This window comes from Phoenix dactylifera, chromosome 1 (genome assembly GCF_009389715.1).
Source record: "Phoenix dactylifera cultivar Barhee BC4 chromosome 1, palm_55x_up_171113_PBpolish2nd_filt_p, whole genome shotgun sequence".
In the NCBI taxonomy this organism is placed as follows: Eukaryota; Viridiplantae; Streptophyta; class Magnoliopsida; order Arecales; family Arecaceae; genus Phoenix; species Phoenix dactylifera.
Genome location: NC_052392.1, coordinates 6,669,300 through 6,687,142, shown reverse-complemented (window position 1 = coordinate 6,687,142; position 17,843 = coordinate 6,669,300). Strand labels below are relative to the sequence as shown.

At 40.4% G+C, this 17,843-nt stretch overlaps 4 protein-coding genes across 6 annotated transcripts; all 4 read left to right on the top strand.

Moving 5' to 3' along the window:
* The first annotated feature begins 621 nt into the window (after positions 1 to 621).
* On the top strand, positions 622 to 3,127 carry LOC103714007 (probable serine/threonine-protein kinase At1g54610). Of its 3 annotated transcripts, none has more exons than XM_039125033.1 (5): positions 622 to 1,186; positions 1,278 to 1,598; positions 1,688 to 2,005; positions 2,170 to 2,176; positions 2,620 to 3,081. In XM_039125033.1, the coding sequence occupies exons 1-5, from the start codon at positions 812 to 814 to the stop codon at positions 2,841 to 2,843; spliced, it is 1,245 nt and encodes a 414-aa protein (XP_038980961.1). In that variant the 5' UTR covers positions 622 to 811; the 3' UTR covers positions 2,844 to 3,081. The 3 variants fall into 3 exon arrangements, 2 of the variants coding, with proteins under 2 accessions (XP_038980961.1, XP_038980960.1); XR_005511241.1 differs by lacking the exon at positions 2,170 to 2,176 and having other exon boundaries at positions 631 to 1,186; positions 2,611 to 2,844; positions 2,925 to 3,127; XM_039125032.1 differs by lacking the exon at positions 2,170 to 2,176 and having other exon boundaries at positions 631 to 1,186; positions 2,611 to 3,081.
* A 2,829-nt stretch (positions 3,128 to 5,956) lies between these two features.
* Positions 5,957 to 7,080, top strand: LOC120104255 (wiskott-Aldrich syndrome protein family member 2-like). Its single transcript, XM_039115115.1, has one exon. It carries the CDS (start codon positions 5,957 to 5,959, stop codon positions 6,776 to 6,778), a length of 822 nt encoding a protein of 273 aa, XP_038971043.1. The 3' UTR covers positions 6,779 to 7,080.
* Positions 7,081 to 11,866: 4,786 nt separating this feature from the next.
* LOC120104253 (wiskott-Aldrich syndrome protein family member 2-like) lies at positions 11,867 to 12,790 on the top strand. The gene has a single exon (XM_039115112.1). The coding sequence runs from the start codon at positions 11,867 to 11,869 to the stop codon at positions 12,686 to 12,688; it is 822 nt and encodes a 273-aa protein (XP_038971040.1). The 3' UTR covers positions 12,689 to 12,790.
* A 2,387-nt stretch (positions 12,791 to 15,177) lies between these two features.
* LOC120110313 (probable serine/threonine-protein kinase At1g54610) lies at positions 15,178 to 16,290 on the top strand. Its single transcript, XM_039125027.1, has 3 exons — positions 15,178 to 15,371; positions 15,461 to 15,778; positions 15,944 to 16,290. Exons 1-3 carry the CDS (start codon positions 15,201 to 15,203, stop codon positions 15,983 to 15,985), a joined length of 531 nt encoding a protein of 176 aa, XP_038980955.1. The 5' UTR covers positions 15,178 to 15,200; the 3' UTR covers positions 15,986 to 16,290.
* Positions 16,291 to 17,843: the final 1,553 nt, after the last annotated feature.

The following is a 17,843-nucleotide window of genomic DNA, read 5'->3' as shown; positions in this document are numbered from 1 at the left end:
ATCTTGAAGAATTCTAAAATACAAGATTAGAAAGTTAGTTGATCAGTAACTTAATTAATTTAAAATTAATTTCTGTTAATTGATCATTAAGAATACAATATGCCATTATTTGTAATTAATGGAGCAATTTTCTCAACAAATGCTTTCCAAGGAATTCATTCATTAAGGTTTCTCCTTTGGAAAACCAAAGTTTATACTTAATCAACATTTATTAATTTCTTAACATAAACTAATATAATAATATCAGGATATTCGTTCCAATCAATCCCCCAAAGCGTGGCCAGCACCCATTGGTCCACCTCTCATTATTATTGCCAAGTAAGCCCAGCGATGTGGGCCCAAAAGCCGGAATCTACCGTCCAAGCTCTCACTTTCCTCCCTTCAATCCCCTTTTCCTCTCTTGCTCCTCTCTCCAGGGTATTATATACCCCTCAGCCGCCTTCCTTTCCCTGCTCCGTCCTCTATCCCTCGGTCTCTTCTCACTTCTCTCCAACTCGCTCTCGTCGTCTTCCTCGCATTAGATCTGCTCCGCGAGGCATCATACCGCATGGAATCCCTTCACCGCCCGCTGCGCTCACCGCCCCTTTCTTTCTTCCTTTTTACCGCCTTCTCTGCTCCATTCGGGCCAATCGCTCGAACTCATCTTCTTTCCCGTACCAAAAGAGTAAAACCATCCTAAAAAAAATTGGAGTGAGAGAGAGAGAGAGGGGGGAAGAAGAAGAAGAGGAGACCGAACTCTAAATCTAGGGTTCCCAAGTTGGCCGGAACTCCGATCCCGCTCCGAGCCCCGGCGGCGATGAGCTGATGAGCAATGGGCTGCGCCTTCGGCAAAGACGCGTCCCCTGCCCCCTCCTCCGCCTCCGTCAGGCGGAAGAAGGAGCGGACCGCGCGCCCCGTCGCCTCCGACCGCAAGTCCCAGGCCGCCCTCTCCAAGATCGAGACCGCCGTCGTCGATGCCCCTGCTGCCGCCGCCGCGGTCCGGGCGGAGAAGGCGGAGCGCCTGGCCGGGGAGCGGCCCCACGGGCGGCGGCGGCAGCGGGCCGATCCTAGGCTTGGCAACCCCCCGGGGCATATACACGGCGAGCGGGTCGCCGCCGGGTGGCCTTCCTGGCTCTCCATCGTCGCCGGAGAGGCTATCAAGGGGTGGACGCCCCGCCGGGCCGATACCTTCGAGAAGCTCGCGAAGGCAAGCATCTTTTTTTGCTTCCACCGCCACTTTTTCTTGGTTTCCTTTTTGTGGTTTTGTTACTAAAGATAGCATCTTTCTTGTGCATTAGATTGGGCAAGGGACTTATAGTAATGTTTACAAGGCTAGAGACACATTATCGGGTAAAATTGTGGCATTGAAGAAGGTCCCTTTTTCACCAAAAAAAAAAAAAAAAAAAAAGGTCCGTTTCGATAATTTGGAGCCGGAGAGCGTGAAATTTATGGCCAGAGAGATCATCATACTGCGACGGTTGGATCACCCCAATGTAGTGAAATTGGAGGGTTTAGTGACCTCCAGGATGTCTTGTAGTTTGTATCTGGTTTTTGAATACATGGAGCATGACTTGGCTGGTCTTGCTGCCAGCCCTGGAATCAAGTTTACAGAACCTCAGGTTGAATTTTCATGCACTTCCAGTTCAATTATATTTAAAAACTGTGATCTTTATGCAAATTTCTATCTAACATTTCTGTTTTTGGGCAGGTAAAATGTTTTATGCATCAGTTGCTCTCAGGGCTTGAGCACTGTCACAATAGGGGTGTGCTGCACCGTGACATTAAGGGATCAAATCTTCTAATTGATAATGGTGGGATGCTTAAGATTGCAGACTTTGGGTTGGCGACCATCTTTGATCCCAACGACAAGCATCCTATGACTAGCCGGGTGGTCACACTTTGGTATAGGCCCCCTGAGCTTCTGTTGGGTGCAAATGATTATGGTGTGGGTGTAGACCTCTGGAGTGCAGGCTGCATTCTTGCAGAATTGCTGGCTGGGAAGCCTATAATGCCAGGGCGAACTGAGGTAACTTCTACGCCCTGGAACATTGACTGTTTCCATATGGAACTTTCCAACTGCTTTGAGCCAGAGGGTTCACCTGTCTTAATTACATTCTCGTTTTCATTTGTTAAGCAAAATTGGCGCTATTTTATGTATTTTGTGTAAATGGTCTGATTTGTTTGGCTCAGGTTCAGTGTGTGTTAACTGGGGAGACCCTGGACCTTAGCTGACTTCCTTTATTACTCAAGTAATATTGTTACACTGACAATCTGGTTCACCAAAGGATTATATTCACATTACATCGTTGATCTTGCTCATGTATTATTTTCTTCTTGAAAAATATTCCACTAAATTGTCAACCTCTAAAATTATGCCCTGAGGGTGATCAATCTGCCTAACTAAATTCCTGGTTTCATATTCACATGCACATGCCCATCAGAAGTATTACTTAGAACTCACAGATATGAGATGGTGCTGGATCTTGGCAATGAAACTTCATATTAGATACAATTTATAATTCTATAACTGCCTTTCTGCATATTTGGTCAAGAATCATCCTGCAGAGGCGCTTGCTAGCACATGTATCTATTGCTAATGCAGATTAGCCTAACCATTTTTATATTTATTAGGTTGAACAGCTCTGCATAAGATTTTCAAGCTGTGTGGCTCCCCCTCAGAAGAATACTGGAAGAAGTCAAAGTTGCCCCATGCTACAATTTTTAAACCCCAACAGCCATATAAACGCTGCCTAAAAGAGACATTTAAAGATTTCCCACCATCATCATTGCCATTAATTGAAACTCTTCTTACAATTGACCCAGCTGAACGTCAAACTGCATGCCACTGCTGCCTTAAGAAGTGAGGTAAGTTTTCTGTTTGTTAAACCTTCTTAATCTTGTTACATCTCTTTTGTACTCATGCTTCACGTTTGGTCTTATCCTAGGATATATCGCTGGAAAAAAGTATTAAAGTGTCTCATTGTCACCTTACCATCATTTATGTTGTAATAATGGAATTTTACATTCTGCAAAAAGGATTGCTATTTAACTTTTGATATATACTTTTTGGCCCTTCTCAGTGCTATCGGTAAACATTCTACAGGGTTGCTTTGTCTATATCTTTATGGAACAAGCCACTCTGATTTGATAGGCGGGTATCTTTGACCATGAATTTTGGCTTCTTTGGAGTAAATTGTTACCATTCATATAAAATTCACATTGAAAGTAGTTTCAAGAATTCAGGTATCACATGCAGGCTTAGTGCTGGTACAGCATGTGCTGTGCCATGCCAGTGCTTGGCATGCATTGGCATAGGAGCATTCCAAGTACTACCATGCAACCAATATTGTGCCAGTGTTCTGTGCTAGTAAGGACTAGATCATTATGTATTTTCTCATGCCATGCCGTGCCATTGCGTGCTGAACTGACCAGCACTTATATCTATGATTTCAAGATAAAGCTGTGTTGTGTCATTATTTTTGAACACTAGCTTGTGTTTACTCTGTCTTTCAAATTAGCTAGACATAAACCCAATCAAAACACCTAGTATCCATTTTCCTTCTTCCCTTATTCTTTTCTGTCAATCTTCGATCTGCTTCTCTTCTCATCTTTCCACTATTAAGAATAACTAGCCTATCTTCATCCTTTTTCTCTGTACTCTTTTCTTGTTTGATTCCTTTTCTTATCTTTCCCCTTTCCTGTCTACTTTGTTTCTCCATCGATCTCTTTTTTTTAAAAGATATTTCTAGTCACAACAGTGGTATTGATTGCAGCAAGTTTCTATCTGGTCTCTTTTTATCGATCTCCTGCTTCCTTCTCCTCCCTTCCTCTTTTATTTTTGATGGAACTCTGCGGCTATTGAGTGCGGCAAATTTCTGTTAGTCTCTTTATTGATCTCCCTCCTCCTCCTCCTCCTTAGTCTGGCCCAAGTAGATTGATATGTAAGCATGCTGAGTATAACTCTTTGATTTTTGCCACATAGAGAGACAAATATAGCAAGAACAAGAACTGTGATATAGTTTCTTCCACTTATTGTGAGTTGAATATCGAAAAGTGGAACTGATAAACCCAGAATTTCCTTATTTAAACTGGACATTTGTCACTTTCATGTCCTTGTATGTGTCAATATAGGAAAGTTTTCTTGCATGTTCCAGGTTTAGAAGTAAAGAGATTTTAAATAAAAAAATTACACCAAAGAAGAGTTTGAAATTATTATGTGATTCTTTTCAAGTATTTATAAGGGGATGCTGCTTGTTGGAAAGTCTTCTTGGTGCAGGTTGATAGGGGCACAAATCATTTGAAACATTGTTTTTTGATCTCAAATATGTTTTGTTTGCCTATACTCCACTAAAGAGGGGTGCTTCAATTTATGTAGAAGGTTGTCAAAAAAGGGCAAAGATCTAAAGTAACATGAACGTTGTGTGGTAAGATGCGGACTTGTGGAAAACTTCAAGATAATATTAGAAGTAGCCCTAAAGAGGAATACTTTAGCAAATCCATTCAATGACATTTACTCGGACACTTGGAATGAAACAGCAAAAGAACCACCTCAGTCTGTTTGCCTCAAAATTCTGGAGTTATCCTTCCTCTTCCCTAAAGGACCATCAGTGCCTGGAAATTGGAATATCCATTTCAATTGAAAGGCCTGCAGAAAGAGGATTGCAACTTTTACAGGGAAATGAAATAAAAAAAAGTAGGTACTTGCCCGTAAAACCCTGGAACTTCTTGTTAAATTTTCCACTTTGGTTCACAAAATCTATTATTTCTTGCCTGCAGAAAGGAAACGAGGGGATAATGAACAAACCAGCAATATGTGACCATGATAATAACTACAATAATCCATTTGGCAGGGAACCGATACATATATAATGGCATGCTCCAACAAGTTTTATATTATGAATATGGATGACGAAGCAAAGTATGGGAACCTGGAGAGAGGATGATTGTCACAGTCCAGGAAAATTCTACCTCGAAACTTATTTTGCATGACGGTAATCAAGAGGGAAAAAGCATCCTGTTAAAAAAAGATCCCTACACTTGGGTCATGGGGACAGAGAAACTGAATATATGAATGCTCCGATCCTGTAGGACCAAGTGTATTTCTCTTTCCACTACGTAGGACTTGTACAAACTTACGGTGCATATGACGGAGAGATTAACACCAAGGACTGCAGATATAGCTCCCTAATAAACAAACAAGAGTAATTAATTTTTCCTCGTGCTTGCATGGCAAATTAATAGACAGCCAAAGATATTAATAAACTCCGAAACAAGTGCGACCCTTCCTAGAAGTTGCATAACTTCTCCTACCAGCTACTTCTTTCACGATGAGTTTGAAGCAATTGAATTGCTATCACGGATCGCAAAGATCCAATCTAAGAATCGTGTGCAATCTAAGAGAGATCCAATATGTCTGCCTAAGATAAGATTTTCTTCTTTCTTTAAAGCAAAACAGTCGAGAAACAACTTTAATTTGAACAGATCCACGTTAAGATAGTTTACGTCACCATATAAACTACCTCGATTTATCAATACAAAGCACAGCTAGTCATAGACAAACTCTAAGAGAGCACGGCACTAGTTTGTTGGTAGAATCCCAAGCAAACCGCCCTCTGGTCTCCTATTAAACATAAAATCAAAAGCCATATTTATCCCTCCTCCTTTAGTTGGTTAGTTTCTGAATTTAAGATATCCTTTCAGATTTCGAACTTCAAAATAAATATCCCCTCCCTTACCAAGTCTCTCCTACGGCACTAGTTTATTTGAACTTCAAAATGGATTTCCTCCCTTCTCTCTTTCCTCCTCGTCTCTATCCCTTCCTTTTTTTTCTGCTATCTCTTCCTCTTTTTTTTCTTTGTATTCGTGACTCCTTTTCCAACAATAGCAATCGTTTCGTATTCTCTCTCTTTCTCCACCTTCTTCCAAACCAACGCCAATCTTTCTTTCTCTCTTATTTGCTTCTGTTTTCCAGAACACCATGGGGGAAAGAGACCGAAAAAGGAAGAATGTTGATGACTCGAAAGCCTTCGAAGACGACGATCCTCTTGCCCTCTGCCTCTCTCCTCCCTCCCGCCGCCCTAATCCTCTAACCCCACACCCTCCCCTTTCCCCCCCTTCCCCCGGGCCACCACAGCACTCCTTCCCTCCCCCTCCTCCCCCGCTGCCACCTCTTCTTCTCCCCGACTTCATCTCCGTCCCCTCCTCCGCCGCGTCCGCTCCCTCCGCCGCCGCCGCCGCAGCCGCCAACCCCCCTGCCCGTCCCCTCCGCGCCCGCCGCAACCCCTCCAAGGCCCCCCGCGGCGCCCACAAGTCGGACACCGTCGCACCTCCCTTCTCTTGGGCAACCGATCTCCGCGCCACCGTCCACTCCCTCAACCACCTTCTCTCTCAGAACATCACGAATATCACCGGCGAGGCCCAGTGCAAGCGCTGCGAGGCCTCCCAGGTCATCTCCTACGATCTCGTATCCAAGTTCAACGAGGTGGCGGCGTTCATCCGGGCGAGGAAGCATTGGATGCATGACCGCGCGCCAGCCGAGTGGATGACCCCGGCATTCCCGGATTGCCGGTCCTGCGGGCAGCCCAACTGCATGCGCCCAGTGGTGGCGGCCAAGAAACGATCTATCAACTGGCTGTTCATGCTGTTAGGCCAAACCCTGGGATGTTGCACCCTGGATCAACTCAAGTACTTCTGCAAGCACACCAAGAACCACCGCACCGGGGCCAAGGACCGCGTCCTCTACCTCACCTACCTTGCACTCTGCAAGCAGCTCCATCCAGCTGGACCCTTTGAGCGGTGATCGGTCTCTCCGATCTACCGATCAATGATCATCGGCTGTCTGTCTGTCGATCCATCTCTTCTTGGTGGTGTTTGATATGATGCTCATGCTCCTCTTCCTTGTGCAGTAAGTTTGTCGTCGCGGTACGTAGGATTAGAGAACAAAGGGAGAGCAAAACGTGACATGTTGCGCCTCGTTGTATCTTCTGTTAATTACTTGTTATTTAAAGAGTAATAGATGGCTCTAAGCAAAAAAAAAAGAGTAATAGATGATAGGCGTCGCTTCTAGTGCCATTACCACCAGAAGACTTCTTTGAATGTGTAAGTGAGATCTTGGTTAGTTGAGATGGAAAAAAAATAATCATTTTTGAATCGTTCCTACTTTTTCAAATATGATGTCTCTCTTGATATATATACTAGTAGAGATTTATAGAGGCAGCTTTCAAACATTTGCAAAGCAAGAATGATAGATCTATTCATGTTTTCGACATTATTTTTCATGTTTTCATGAAGCATATATACATTTTCAAGACTAACTAGAATGAATGCATATGCTCGATAGAAATTATAATAACAAATTTGCTTTGAGGAATAATTAGATCTCTTACACGGTTTCAAATTCTTGGTTCATGATGAAATTCTGATGTACGACTTTGGAATGACTGATTCTGCTTACTTCTATGCTTTAAATCATCTCTTTTTGTATATATAATCATCAAGTTATTTCAACACTAGACCCTGATACAAATATTTATTTGGCATAATATGGTACAATATAAGATTTTTTTCGAACACAAATGAAGGAACTGTCACATATGCGGATACATAATATCTGCGTATGTGCAGGTATAACAGGTTAAAAATGGATCAGCAAATATTTTATTTAAATGGAAAGTCTATGTGCGTAGATACACGAGTCCATATTAGTTCCTTGTGATTTTTGTTGGGTTTTCTTTAGCAGTATTGTGCATCATAGTTTATGTAAGATAATTTAAGTGCTCTATAAGCCCAATTATAATTAGTAACTAGTCCCTTACACTTCTATTCAACATAGAATATGGTCCCGCAAAATTAAAAATACTAAATATCACATCAATGTCTTGCAATGTTTTGTAAAACTATATAATAAAAACATAGTAATGATATATTCGAGTACATAGCACTGGTCGATTAAATCCATCATTCCCACTTATATGGCATTCCTTAAAAAAAATGAAGTTTTTGATATATAACTTGCATATTAAGGTAAATCATGATTCTCATGACTCATAGGATATATCGCAACCAATTCAATCATTTAGGGCACGTTTCTACTATATTCATTGCTGGATTAGGAAGCCCATTTGTGCATAATAGCCCATGTCAATCTAACACCCCCTCCAGCCCGAATCATCCTATAGGAGGGAAAAAAGATGATGTTCATGTTCTTATTTCTAGCATGGTGCAGATATGGTCCTGATAGTTAGACTGTAAACCGGTCAATAGTCCCAATTCTTGCCGGATATTCCTAGAGGAATGGCCAAACAGACCCTTAATGTTGATTAATTGAAACAATCAATAATTGATAAATTTCTAAAGTACAATGATTTACTTACAGTTAAAAACTAATTCCTATCTAGGAACTAGTTTTGCATAAATATAATTACTTTAGAAAAAGAGATTTCATATTGCACACATACCAAAAAGCTAAAATTATCCTGTCCTTCATGGTTAACTAGACTTTCCGTGTATGTTCAGCAAAGACTACCCTTTAGCTCTCTTTCCATGCACGACTAAGAATTCTACTTTGTATTTCTTTTACAACTTAAGATGATTTGGCAACTAAAATCGAAAATTCTCTATAATTCAAAATTAGATCTTTATGGAAATCTAGATTGAGCTTTTCGATTCCGTAAAGCTCTACAATTTACCACATCAACCTGGTCAGGCTCTATGGATTTTGCTTTGAAACAACAGTCAAAGCTCTGGTGCATGAATACATGGAGAATGGATCACTCGATGGATACTTGTTCAATGAAAATAGCAATTGGGACTGCTAAGGGAATTAGGTACTTGCATGAAGGGTGGAAGCAAAGGATATATTACAGTATGACATAAAGCCAGGCGATGCTCTTCTCGCTGCAAACTTCTCTCACAACCCTTGCTATAGTTGCCATTGCCTGTGACTCACAATTGTCATATTATAAAGTCTCTACCAACTGAGATCAAGCATGGTGCGCTTGGCTCAAGTTCAGCTCATTTTGTAAAAGCTCGAACACATTTTATTTTTGTAAACAACTCATTTAAGAGATCCTGTAAGAACTTAATGTCTTTCAATATTATCATTTTTCATTTCAAGATTATTATACGGACTATACCTTAATTCAAGAGTTCAAATTATATATATAAGTTATAATATATAATAATTATTATATATATAATAAATAAAAATATTAAATATATGATTTAATATATATTATATGTAAATTATTTATATATTTATATTGTGAGATTAATGAAGATAACTCAAGCAAGCGAAGTCTAGTCATACCTTGGCCCACTTGCTAATTGGTCAAGCCGAACTTGATTTGAATTCTAAGCCCAAGAGTTGGCTAAGAACAACTCGCTTCAACCCTGTAGGACTAAGTGTATTTCTCTTTCCACTATGTAGGACTTGTACAAATTTACTGTAACAACCCAGGACCTCACCCAAAATGACTAGCCAGAAGTTACTATTTGGGTTCCTTGATCTTGTATAAATACCAAAGATCTACCCAACGAATAACCGATGTGGGACTAAACACACGCCCGCACGGGTCCTCACATACTCCCCCCATTCAAGCCCTGACGTCCTCGTCAGGCTAAAGATACAAATTCATTCAAATCTAATCACAAACACCACGATCGGCTTATGGTTAGCCCCAACGGATTCGTGCTGCAGTGTCCCCTAGTCCACATAGATTATGGGTCGGATCCGCTCTGATACCATTTGCAACAACCCAGGACCTCACCCAAAATGTCTAGCCGGAAGTTACTATTTGGGCTCCTTGATCCTATATAAATATCCAAGATCTACCCAGCGAATAATCGATGTGGGACGAAACACACGCTCGTACGGGTCCTCACACTTTTGCTCTATCATCCTTCTCCACATCCTTTGTAATTATTAGTACATTCTCCATAAATAAATAGGGGGAAGTTTCTCATTTCCTCCAATTTCCATCAAAAAAAAAATCTTCATAACTTTTTACATTCGGTTTGTATTTTAAAAACCTAATGCATGGTTGTCTATCGAAATTCTATAAGGACTCTTGAACGCACTGCTATAGCATGTGGAATCCTCAATTCCACAAGATACTTTTTTATCTCTAAGGATAGGTTAGTGCCAAAATTATTTTGTAAACTCCAGACAAACGCAATTGGCAGTAGGATAGTGGGAGCATTAACTATTGTCCTATATTTTTTGTATCTCATAGTGGTGCTATACCGGATAGGTCCTATGCAAATCAGAGGCAAGACAGAATTAATTAAGAAGAAAGCATGTTTGGCTCGCACCATGCGATCCATGTAATTTTCTTCCGAACACCCGAATCTTGTAATCACTACTCCTGAAATTGGAGGTGACACTTAGAAATGTACAATATTTACTATGCCACAATGGTGATTTAGGCTTTTTCATTTCTACTTAAGGGTCATCCAATAAAAGCATAGATCAGATCTGACTTGTACAATATATTATGTAGTCCTTGTCAATTGCCTTTCCTTTCATGCTAGCAACGGTGGTTCATTATATATTAGATGCATAGTAGAAATAAAGTCTCTACTAAATGAGATCAAGCATGGCGCGCTTGCCTCAAGTTTAGCTCATTTTGTAAAGGCTCGAACACATCTTATTTTTGTAAACAACTCATTTAAGAGATCCTGTAAGAACTTAATGTCTTTCAAAGTTATCATTTTTCATTTCAAGATGATTACACAGAGTATACCTTAACTCAAGAGTTCAAATTATATAAGTTATAATATATAATAATTAATATATATATGATAAATAAAAATATTAAAAATATGATTTAATATATATTATATGTAAATTATTTATATATTTATATTGTGAGATTAATGAAGATAACTCAAGCAAGCGAAGTCTAGTCGTAGCTTGGCCCACTCGCTAATTGGTCAAGCCGAACTTGATTTGAATTCTGAGCCCAAGAGTCGGCTAAGAACAACTCGCTCCAACCCTGTAGGACCAAGTGTATTTCTCTTTCCACTACGTAGGACTTGTACAAACCTACGGTGCACATAACAGAGAGATTAACACCAAAGACTGCAGATATAGCTTCCTAATAAACAAATAAAAGTAATTAATTGCTCCTCGTGCTTGCATGGCAAATTAATAGACAACCAAAGATATTAATAAACTCCGAAACAAGTGCGACCCTTCCTAGAAGTTGCATAACTTCTCCTACCAGCTACTTCTTTCACGATGAGTTTGAAGCAATTGAATTGCTATCACGGATCGCAAAGATCCAATCTAAGAATCGTGTGCAATCTAAGAGAGATCCAATATGTCTGCCTAAGATAAGATTTTCTTTTTTCTTTAAAGCAAAACAGTCGAGAAACAACTTTAATTTGAACAGATCCACGTTAAGATAGTTTACATCACCATATAAACTACCTCGATTTATCAATACAAAGCACAGCTAGTCATAGACAAACTCTAAGAGAGCACGGCGCTAGTTTTTTGGTAGAATCCCAAGCAAACCGCCCTCTGGTCTTCTATTAAACATAAAATCAAAAGCCATATTTATCCCTCCTCCTTTAGTTGGTTAGTTTCTGAATTTAAGATATCCTTTCAGATTTAGAACTTCAAAATAAATATCCCCTCCCTTACCAAGTCTCTCTTACGGCACTAGTTTATTTGAACTTCAAAATGGATTTCCTCCCTTCTCTCTTTCCTCCTCGTCTCTATCCCTTCCTTTTTTTTCTGCTATCACTTCCTTTTTTTTCTTTGTATTCGTGACTCCTTTTCCAACAATACCAATCGTTTCGTATTCTCTCTCTTTCTCCACCTTCTTCCAAACCAACGCCAATCTTTCTTTCTCTCTTATTTGCTTCTGTTTTCCAGAACACCATGGGGGAAAGAGACCGAAAAAGGAAGAATGCTGATGACTCGAAAGCCTTGGAAGACGACGATCCTCTTGCCCTCTGCCTCTCTCCTCCCTCCCGCCGCCCTAATCCTCTAACCCCACACCCGCCCCTTTCCCCCCCTTCCCCCGGGCCACCACAGCACTCCTTCCCTCCCCCTCCTCCCCCGCCGCCACCTCTTCTTCTCCCCGACTTCATCTCCGTCCCCTCCTCCGCCGCGTCCGCTCCCTCCGCCGCCGCCGCCGCCGCCGCAGCCGCCATCCCCCCTGCCCGCCACCCCCGCGCCCGCCGCAACCCCTCCAAGACCCCACGCGGCGCCCACAAGTCGGACACCGTCCCACCTCCCTTCTCTTGGGCAACCGATCGCCGCGCCACCGTCCACTCCCTCAACCACCTTCTCTCTCAGAACATCACGAACATCACCGGCGAGGCACAGTGCAAGCGCTGCGAGGCCTCCCAGGTCATCTCCTACGATCTCGTATCCAAGTTCAACGAGGTGGCGGCGTTCATCCGGGCGAGGAAGCATTGGATGCATGACCGCGCGCCGGCCGAGTGGATGACCCCGGCGTTCCCGGATTGCCGGTCCTGCGGGCAGCCCAACTGCATGCGCCCAGTGGTGGCGGCCAAGAAACGATCTATCAACTGGCTGTTCATGCTGTTAGGCCAAACCCTGGGATGTTGCACCCTGGATCAACTCAAGTACTTCTGCAAGCACACCAAGAACCACCGCACCGGCGCCAAGGACCGCGTCCTCTACCTCACCTACCTTGCACTCTGCAAGCAGCTCCATCCAGCTGGACCCTTTTGAGCGGTGATTGGTCTCTCTGATCTACCGATCGATGATCATCGGCTGTCTGTCTGTCGATCCATCTCTTCTTGGTGGTGTTTGATATGATGCTCATGCTCCTCTTCCTTGTGCAGTAAGTTTGTCGTCGCTTCTAGCTAGGGCCATTACCATCAGGAGGCTTCTTTGAAAGTGATAAGTGAGATCTTGGTTAGTTGAGATGGAAAAAAAAAATCATTTTTGAATCGTTCATACTTCTTCAAATATGATATCTCTCTTGATATACCAGTAGAGATATTTAGAGGTGGCTTTCAAACATTTGCAAAGCAGGAATGATAGATCTATTCATGTTTTTGACATTATTTTTCATGTTTTCATCTAGCATATATACATTTTCAAGACTGACTAGAATGAATGCATATGCTCCACGGAAATTTTAATAACAAATTTGCTTTGAGGAATAATTAGATCTCCTGCATGGTTATAAATGCTTGGTTCATGATGAAATTCCGATCTACAACCTTGGAAGGACTGATTCTGGTTACTTCTATGCTTTAAATCATCTCTTTTTGTATATATAATCATCAAATTATTTCAACACTACACCCTGATACAAATATTTATTTGGCATAATATGGTACAATATAAGATTTTTTCCGAACACAAATGAAGGAACTGTCACATATGCGGATACATAATATCTGCATAAAACATGCCTATGCAGGTATAATGGGTTAAAAATGGATCAACAAATATTTTATTTAAATGGAAAGTCTGTGTGTGCGCACGCGTCCATATTAATTCCTTGTGTTGGGGGTTTTCTTTCTCCCATTTGAATCTTGGATGCATATTTCTTATTATTTCTCTAGAAGTATTGTGCATCATAGTTTATATAAGACAATTTAAGTGCTCTATAAGCCCAATTAGTAACTGGTCCTTACACTTCTATTCACCATAGAATACGCCCTACGAAATTAAAAAGACTAAATATCACATAAATGTCTTGCATTGTTTTGTAAAAGGATATAATAGAAACAAATGCAAGTTACACAGTAATGATATATTCGAGTACATAGCACTGGTTGATTAAATCCATCATTCCCACTTATCTGACAATCATTAAAAAGAAGAAGTTTTTGATATATTACTTGCATATTAAGGTAAATTATGATTCTCATGGCTCAAAAGATATATGACAACCAATTCAATCATTTAGGGCACGTTTCCGCTATTCATTATTGGATTAGGAAGCCTATTTGTGCGTAATAGTCCATATCAATCTAACACCCCCTCCAGCTCGAATCCTATGGAAGGAAAAAAAAAAAGATGATGTTCATGTTCATCTTTCTAGCATGGGACTTGATAAAGTCCTGATAGTTATAAACTGAGACTTTAAACGCGTCAATCAATAGTCCCAATTCTTGTAGGATATTCCTAGAGGAATGGCCAAATAGACCGTTATAGTTGATTTAATGAAACAATCGATAATTAAGAAATTTCTAAATTACAATGATTTACGTACCATGTTTCATGAAGTTAATAAACACTCGAACGAATAGTTTGATCATATAATTTTTGACCATTTTCTGTCCAACTTTTTTGAATGAGTGATGGTTAATAACTAGCTCCTACATGGGAACTAATCTGCATAAATATAATTACTTTAAAGAAAGAGATTTGGCATTGCTCACATACCAAAGAGCCAAAATTATTCTGTTCCTCATGAGAGTTAACGAGACTTTCCATGCATGTACACCCAAGACTACCCTCTAGCTCTCTTTCCATGCATGACTAAGAATCTTTCTTTGGATTTCTTTTACAATTTTTCAAGATGACTTTAGCAACTAATTCTAAGGATTTTATCGCTTCCAGGATTTAGTTTATTTTTTTTCATGTGGGAAAAATGGAGAAGAATAGATCATCCGTGTTTTTTTGGTGAATTTCTCAGATTTTAGGGGGCTGGGGAAGATCAGTAATTGTTTCATTGGTTTTTTAGCTCATTAGATTCTTTCTTGTTGTGTGTGTGTGTGTTTTAAGCCAGTTTGGGGGATCAGTGGAAGAATAGTGTGAACTTTTATGGTAAATTGAACGTCCGATTCGAGACATTAAAGCTCACCATGAGGAAACTTTCAGTTTTGTGGCAATAATGGAAGTCATTTGACTGCTGAATTTTGTAACGTTACATATTGATGGATATAGCAACAACTTTAGTTAGAATTAGCTTTAGAACCTGGAAGCAAAAATAGATGAAATTTAGTGCTGCTGTTTTTCCTTTTCTTTTCTTTTCTTCTTTTGGCATACCTAAAGACAGAACAATTATTCAGGGTTAGATTTTACTTGTCGATAGAGTTGAAACACAAAATCTTGAATGCAACTACTTAGATATCTGGATTGGAACATCCATTAAAATCTAAGCATTGGCTGCTGCAAACAGCATGCTGGGGTAATCCAAAATCTGAAGATCCGCCATTCCTTTTTTGCATTCATGGGATGAACTATTTTCTGCCTTATATTGGAGCGGGAGAGCTTGAAATTTATGGCCAGAGAGATCATCATAGTGCGACGGTTGGATCACCCCAATGTAGTGAAATTGGAGGGTTTAGTGACCTCCAGGATGTCTTGTAGTTTGTATCTGGTGTTCGAATACATGGAGCATGACTTGGCTGGTCTTGCTGCCAGCCCTGGAATCAAGTTTACAGAACCTCAGGTTGAATTTTCATGCACTTCCAGTTCAATTATATTTAAAAACTGTGATCTTTATGCAAATTTCTATCTAACATTTCTATTTTTGGGCAGGTAAAATGTTTTATGCATCAGTTGCTCTCAGGACTTGAGCACTGTCACAATAGGGGTGTGCTGCACCGTGACATTAAGGGATCAAATCTTCTAATTGATAATGGTGGGATGCTTAAGATTGCAGACTTTGGGTTGGCGACCATCTTTGATCCCAACAACAAGCATCCTATGACTAGCCAGGTGGTCACACTTTGGTATAGGCCCCCTGAGCTTCTGTTGGGTGCAAATGATTATGGTGTGGGTGTAGACCTCTGGAGTGCAGGCTGCATTCTTGCAGAATTGCTGGCTGGGAAGCCTATAATGCCAGGGCGAACTGAGGTAACTTCTACGCCCTGGAACATTGACTGTTTCCATTATGGAACTTTCTAACTGCTTTGAGCCAGAGGGTTCACCTGTCTTAATTACATTCTCGTTTTCATTTGTTAAGCAAAATTGGCGCTATTTTATGTATTTTGTGTAAATGGTCTGATTTGTTTGGCTCAGGTTCAGTGTGTGTTAACTGGGGAGACCCTGGACCTTAGCTGACTTCCTTTATTACTCAAGTAATATTGTTACACTGACAATCTGGTTCACCAAAGGATTATATTCACATTACATCGTTGATCTTGCTCATGTATTATTTTCTTCTTGAAAAATATTCCTCTAAATTGTCAACCTCTAAAATTATGCCCTGAGGGTGATCAATCTGCCTAATTAAATTCCTGGTTTCATATTCACATGCACATGCACATCAGAAGTATTACTTAGAACTCACAGATATGAGATGGTGCTGGATCTTGGCAATGAAACTTCATATTAGATACAATTTATAATTCAAGAATCATCCTGCAGAGGCGCTTGCTAGCACATGTATCTTCGATCTGCTTCTCTTCTCATCTTTCCACTATTAAGAATAACTAGCCTATCTTCATCCTTTTTCTCTTTACTCTTTTCTTGTTTGATTCCTTTTCTTATCTTTCCCCTTTCCGGTCTACTTTGTTTATCCTTCCTCTTCCCTAAAGGACCATCAGTGCCTGGAAATTGAAATATATATCCATTTCAATTGAAAGGCCTGCAGAAAGAGGATTGCAACTTTTACAGGGAAATGAAATAAAAAAAAGTAGGTACTTGCCCGTAAAACCCTGGAACTTCTTGTTAAATTTTCCACTTTGGTTCACAAAATCTATTATTTCTTGCCTGCAGAAAGGAAACGAGGGGATAATGAACAAACCAGCAATATGTGACCATGATAATAACTACAATAATCCATTTGGCAGGGAACCGATACATATATAATGGCATGCTCCAACAAGTTTTATATTATGAATATGGATGACGAAGCAAAGTATGGGAACCTGGAGAGAGGATGATTGTCACAGTCCAGGAAAATTCTACCTCGAAACTTATTTTGCATGACGGTAATCAAGAGGGAAAAAGCATCCTGTTAAAAAAAGATCCCTACACTTGGGTCATGGGGACAGAGAAACTGAATATATGAATGCTCCGATCCTGTAGGACCAAGTGTATTTCTCTTTCCACTACGTAGGACTTGTACAAACTTACGGTGCATATGACGGAGAGATTAACACCAAGGACTGCAGATATAGCTCCCTAATAAACAAACAAGAGTAATTAATTTTTCCTCGTGCTTGCATGGCAAATTAATAGACAGCCAAAGATATTAATAAACTCCGAAACAAGTGCGACCCTTCCTAGAAGTTGCATAACTTCTCCTACCAGCTACTTCTTTCACGATGAGTTTGAAGCAATTGAATTGCTATCACGGATCGCAAAGATCCAATCTAAGAATCGTGTGCAATCTAAGAGAGATCCAATATGTCTGCCTAAGATAAGATTTTCTTCTTTCTTTAAAGCAAAACAGTCGAGAAACAACTTTAATTTGAACAGATCCACGTTAAGATAGTTTACGTCACCATATAAACTACCTCGATTTATCAATACAAAGCACAGCTAGTCATAGACAAACTCTAAGAGAGCACGGCACTAGTTTGTTGGTAGAATCCCAAGCAAACCGCCCTCTGGTCTCCTATTAAACATAAAATCAAAAGCCATATTTATCCCTCCTCCTTTAGTTGGTTAGTTTCTGAATTTAAGATATCCTTTCAGATTTCGAACTTCAAAATAAATATCCCCTCCCTTACCAAGTCTCTCCTACGGCACTAGTTTATTTGAACTTCAAAATGGATTTCCTCCCTTCTCTCTTTCCTCCTCGTCTCTATCCCTTCCTTTTTTTTCTGCTATCTCTTCCTCTTTTTTTTCTTTGTATTCGTGACTCCTTTTCCAACAATAGCAATCGTTTCGTATTCTCTCTCTTTCTCCACCTTCTTCCAAACCAACGCCAATCTTTCTTTCTCTCTTATTTGCTTCTGTTTTCCAGAACACC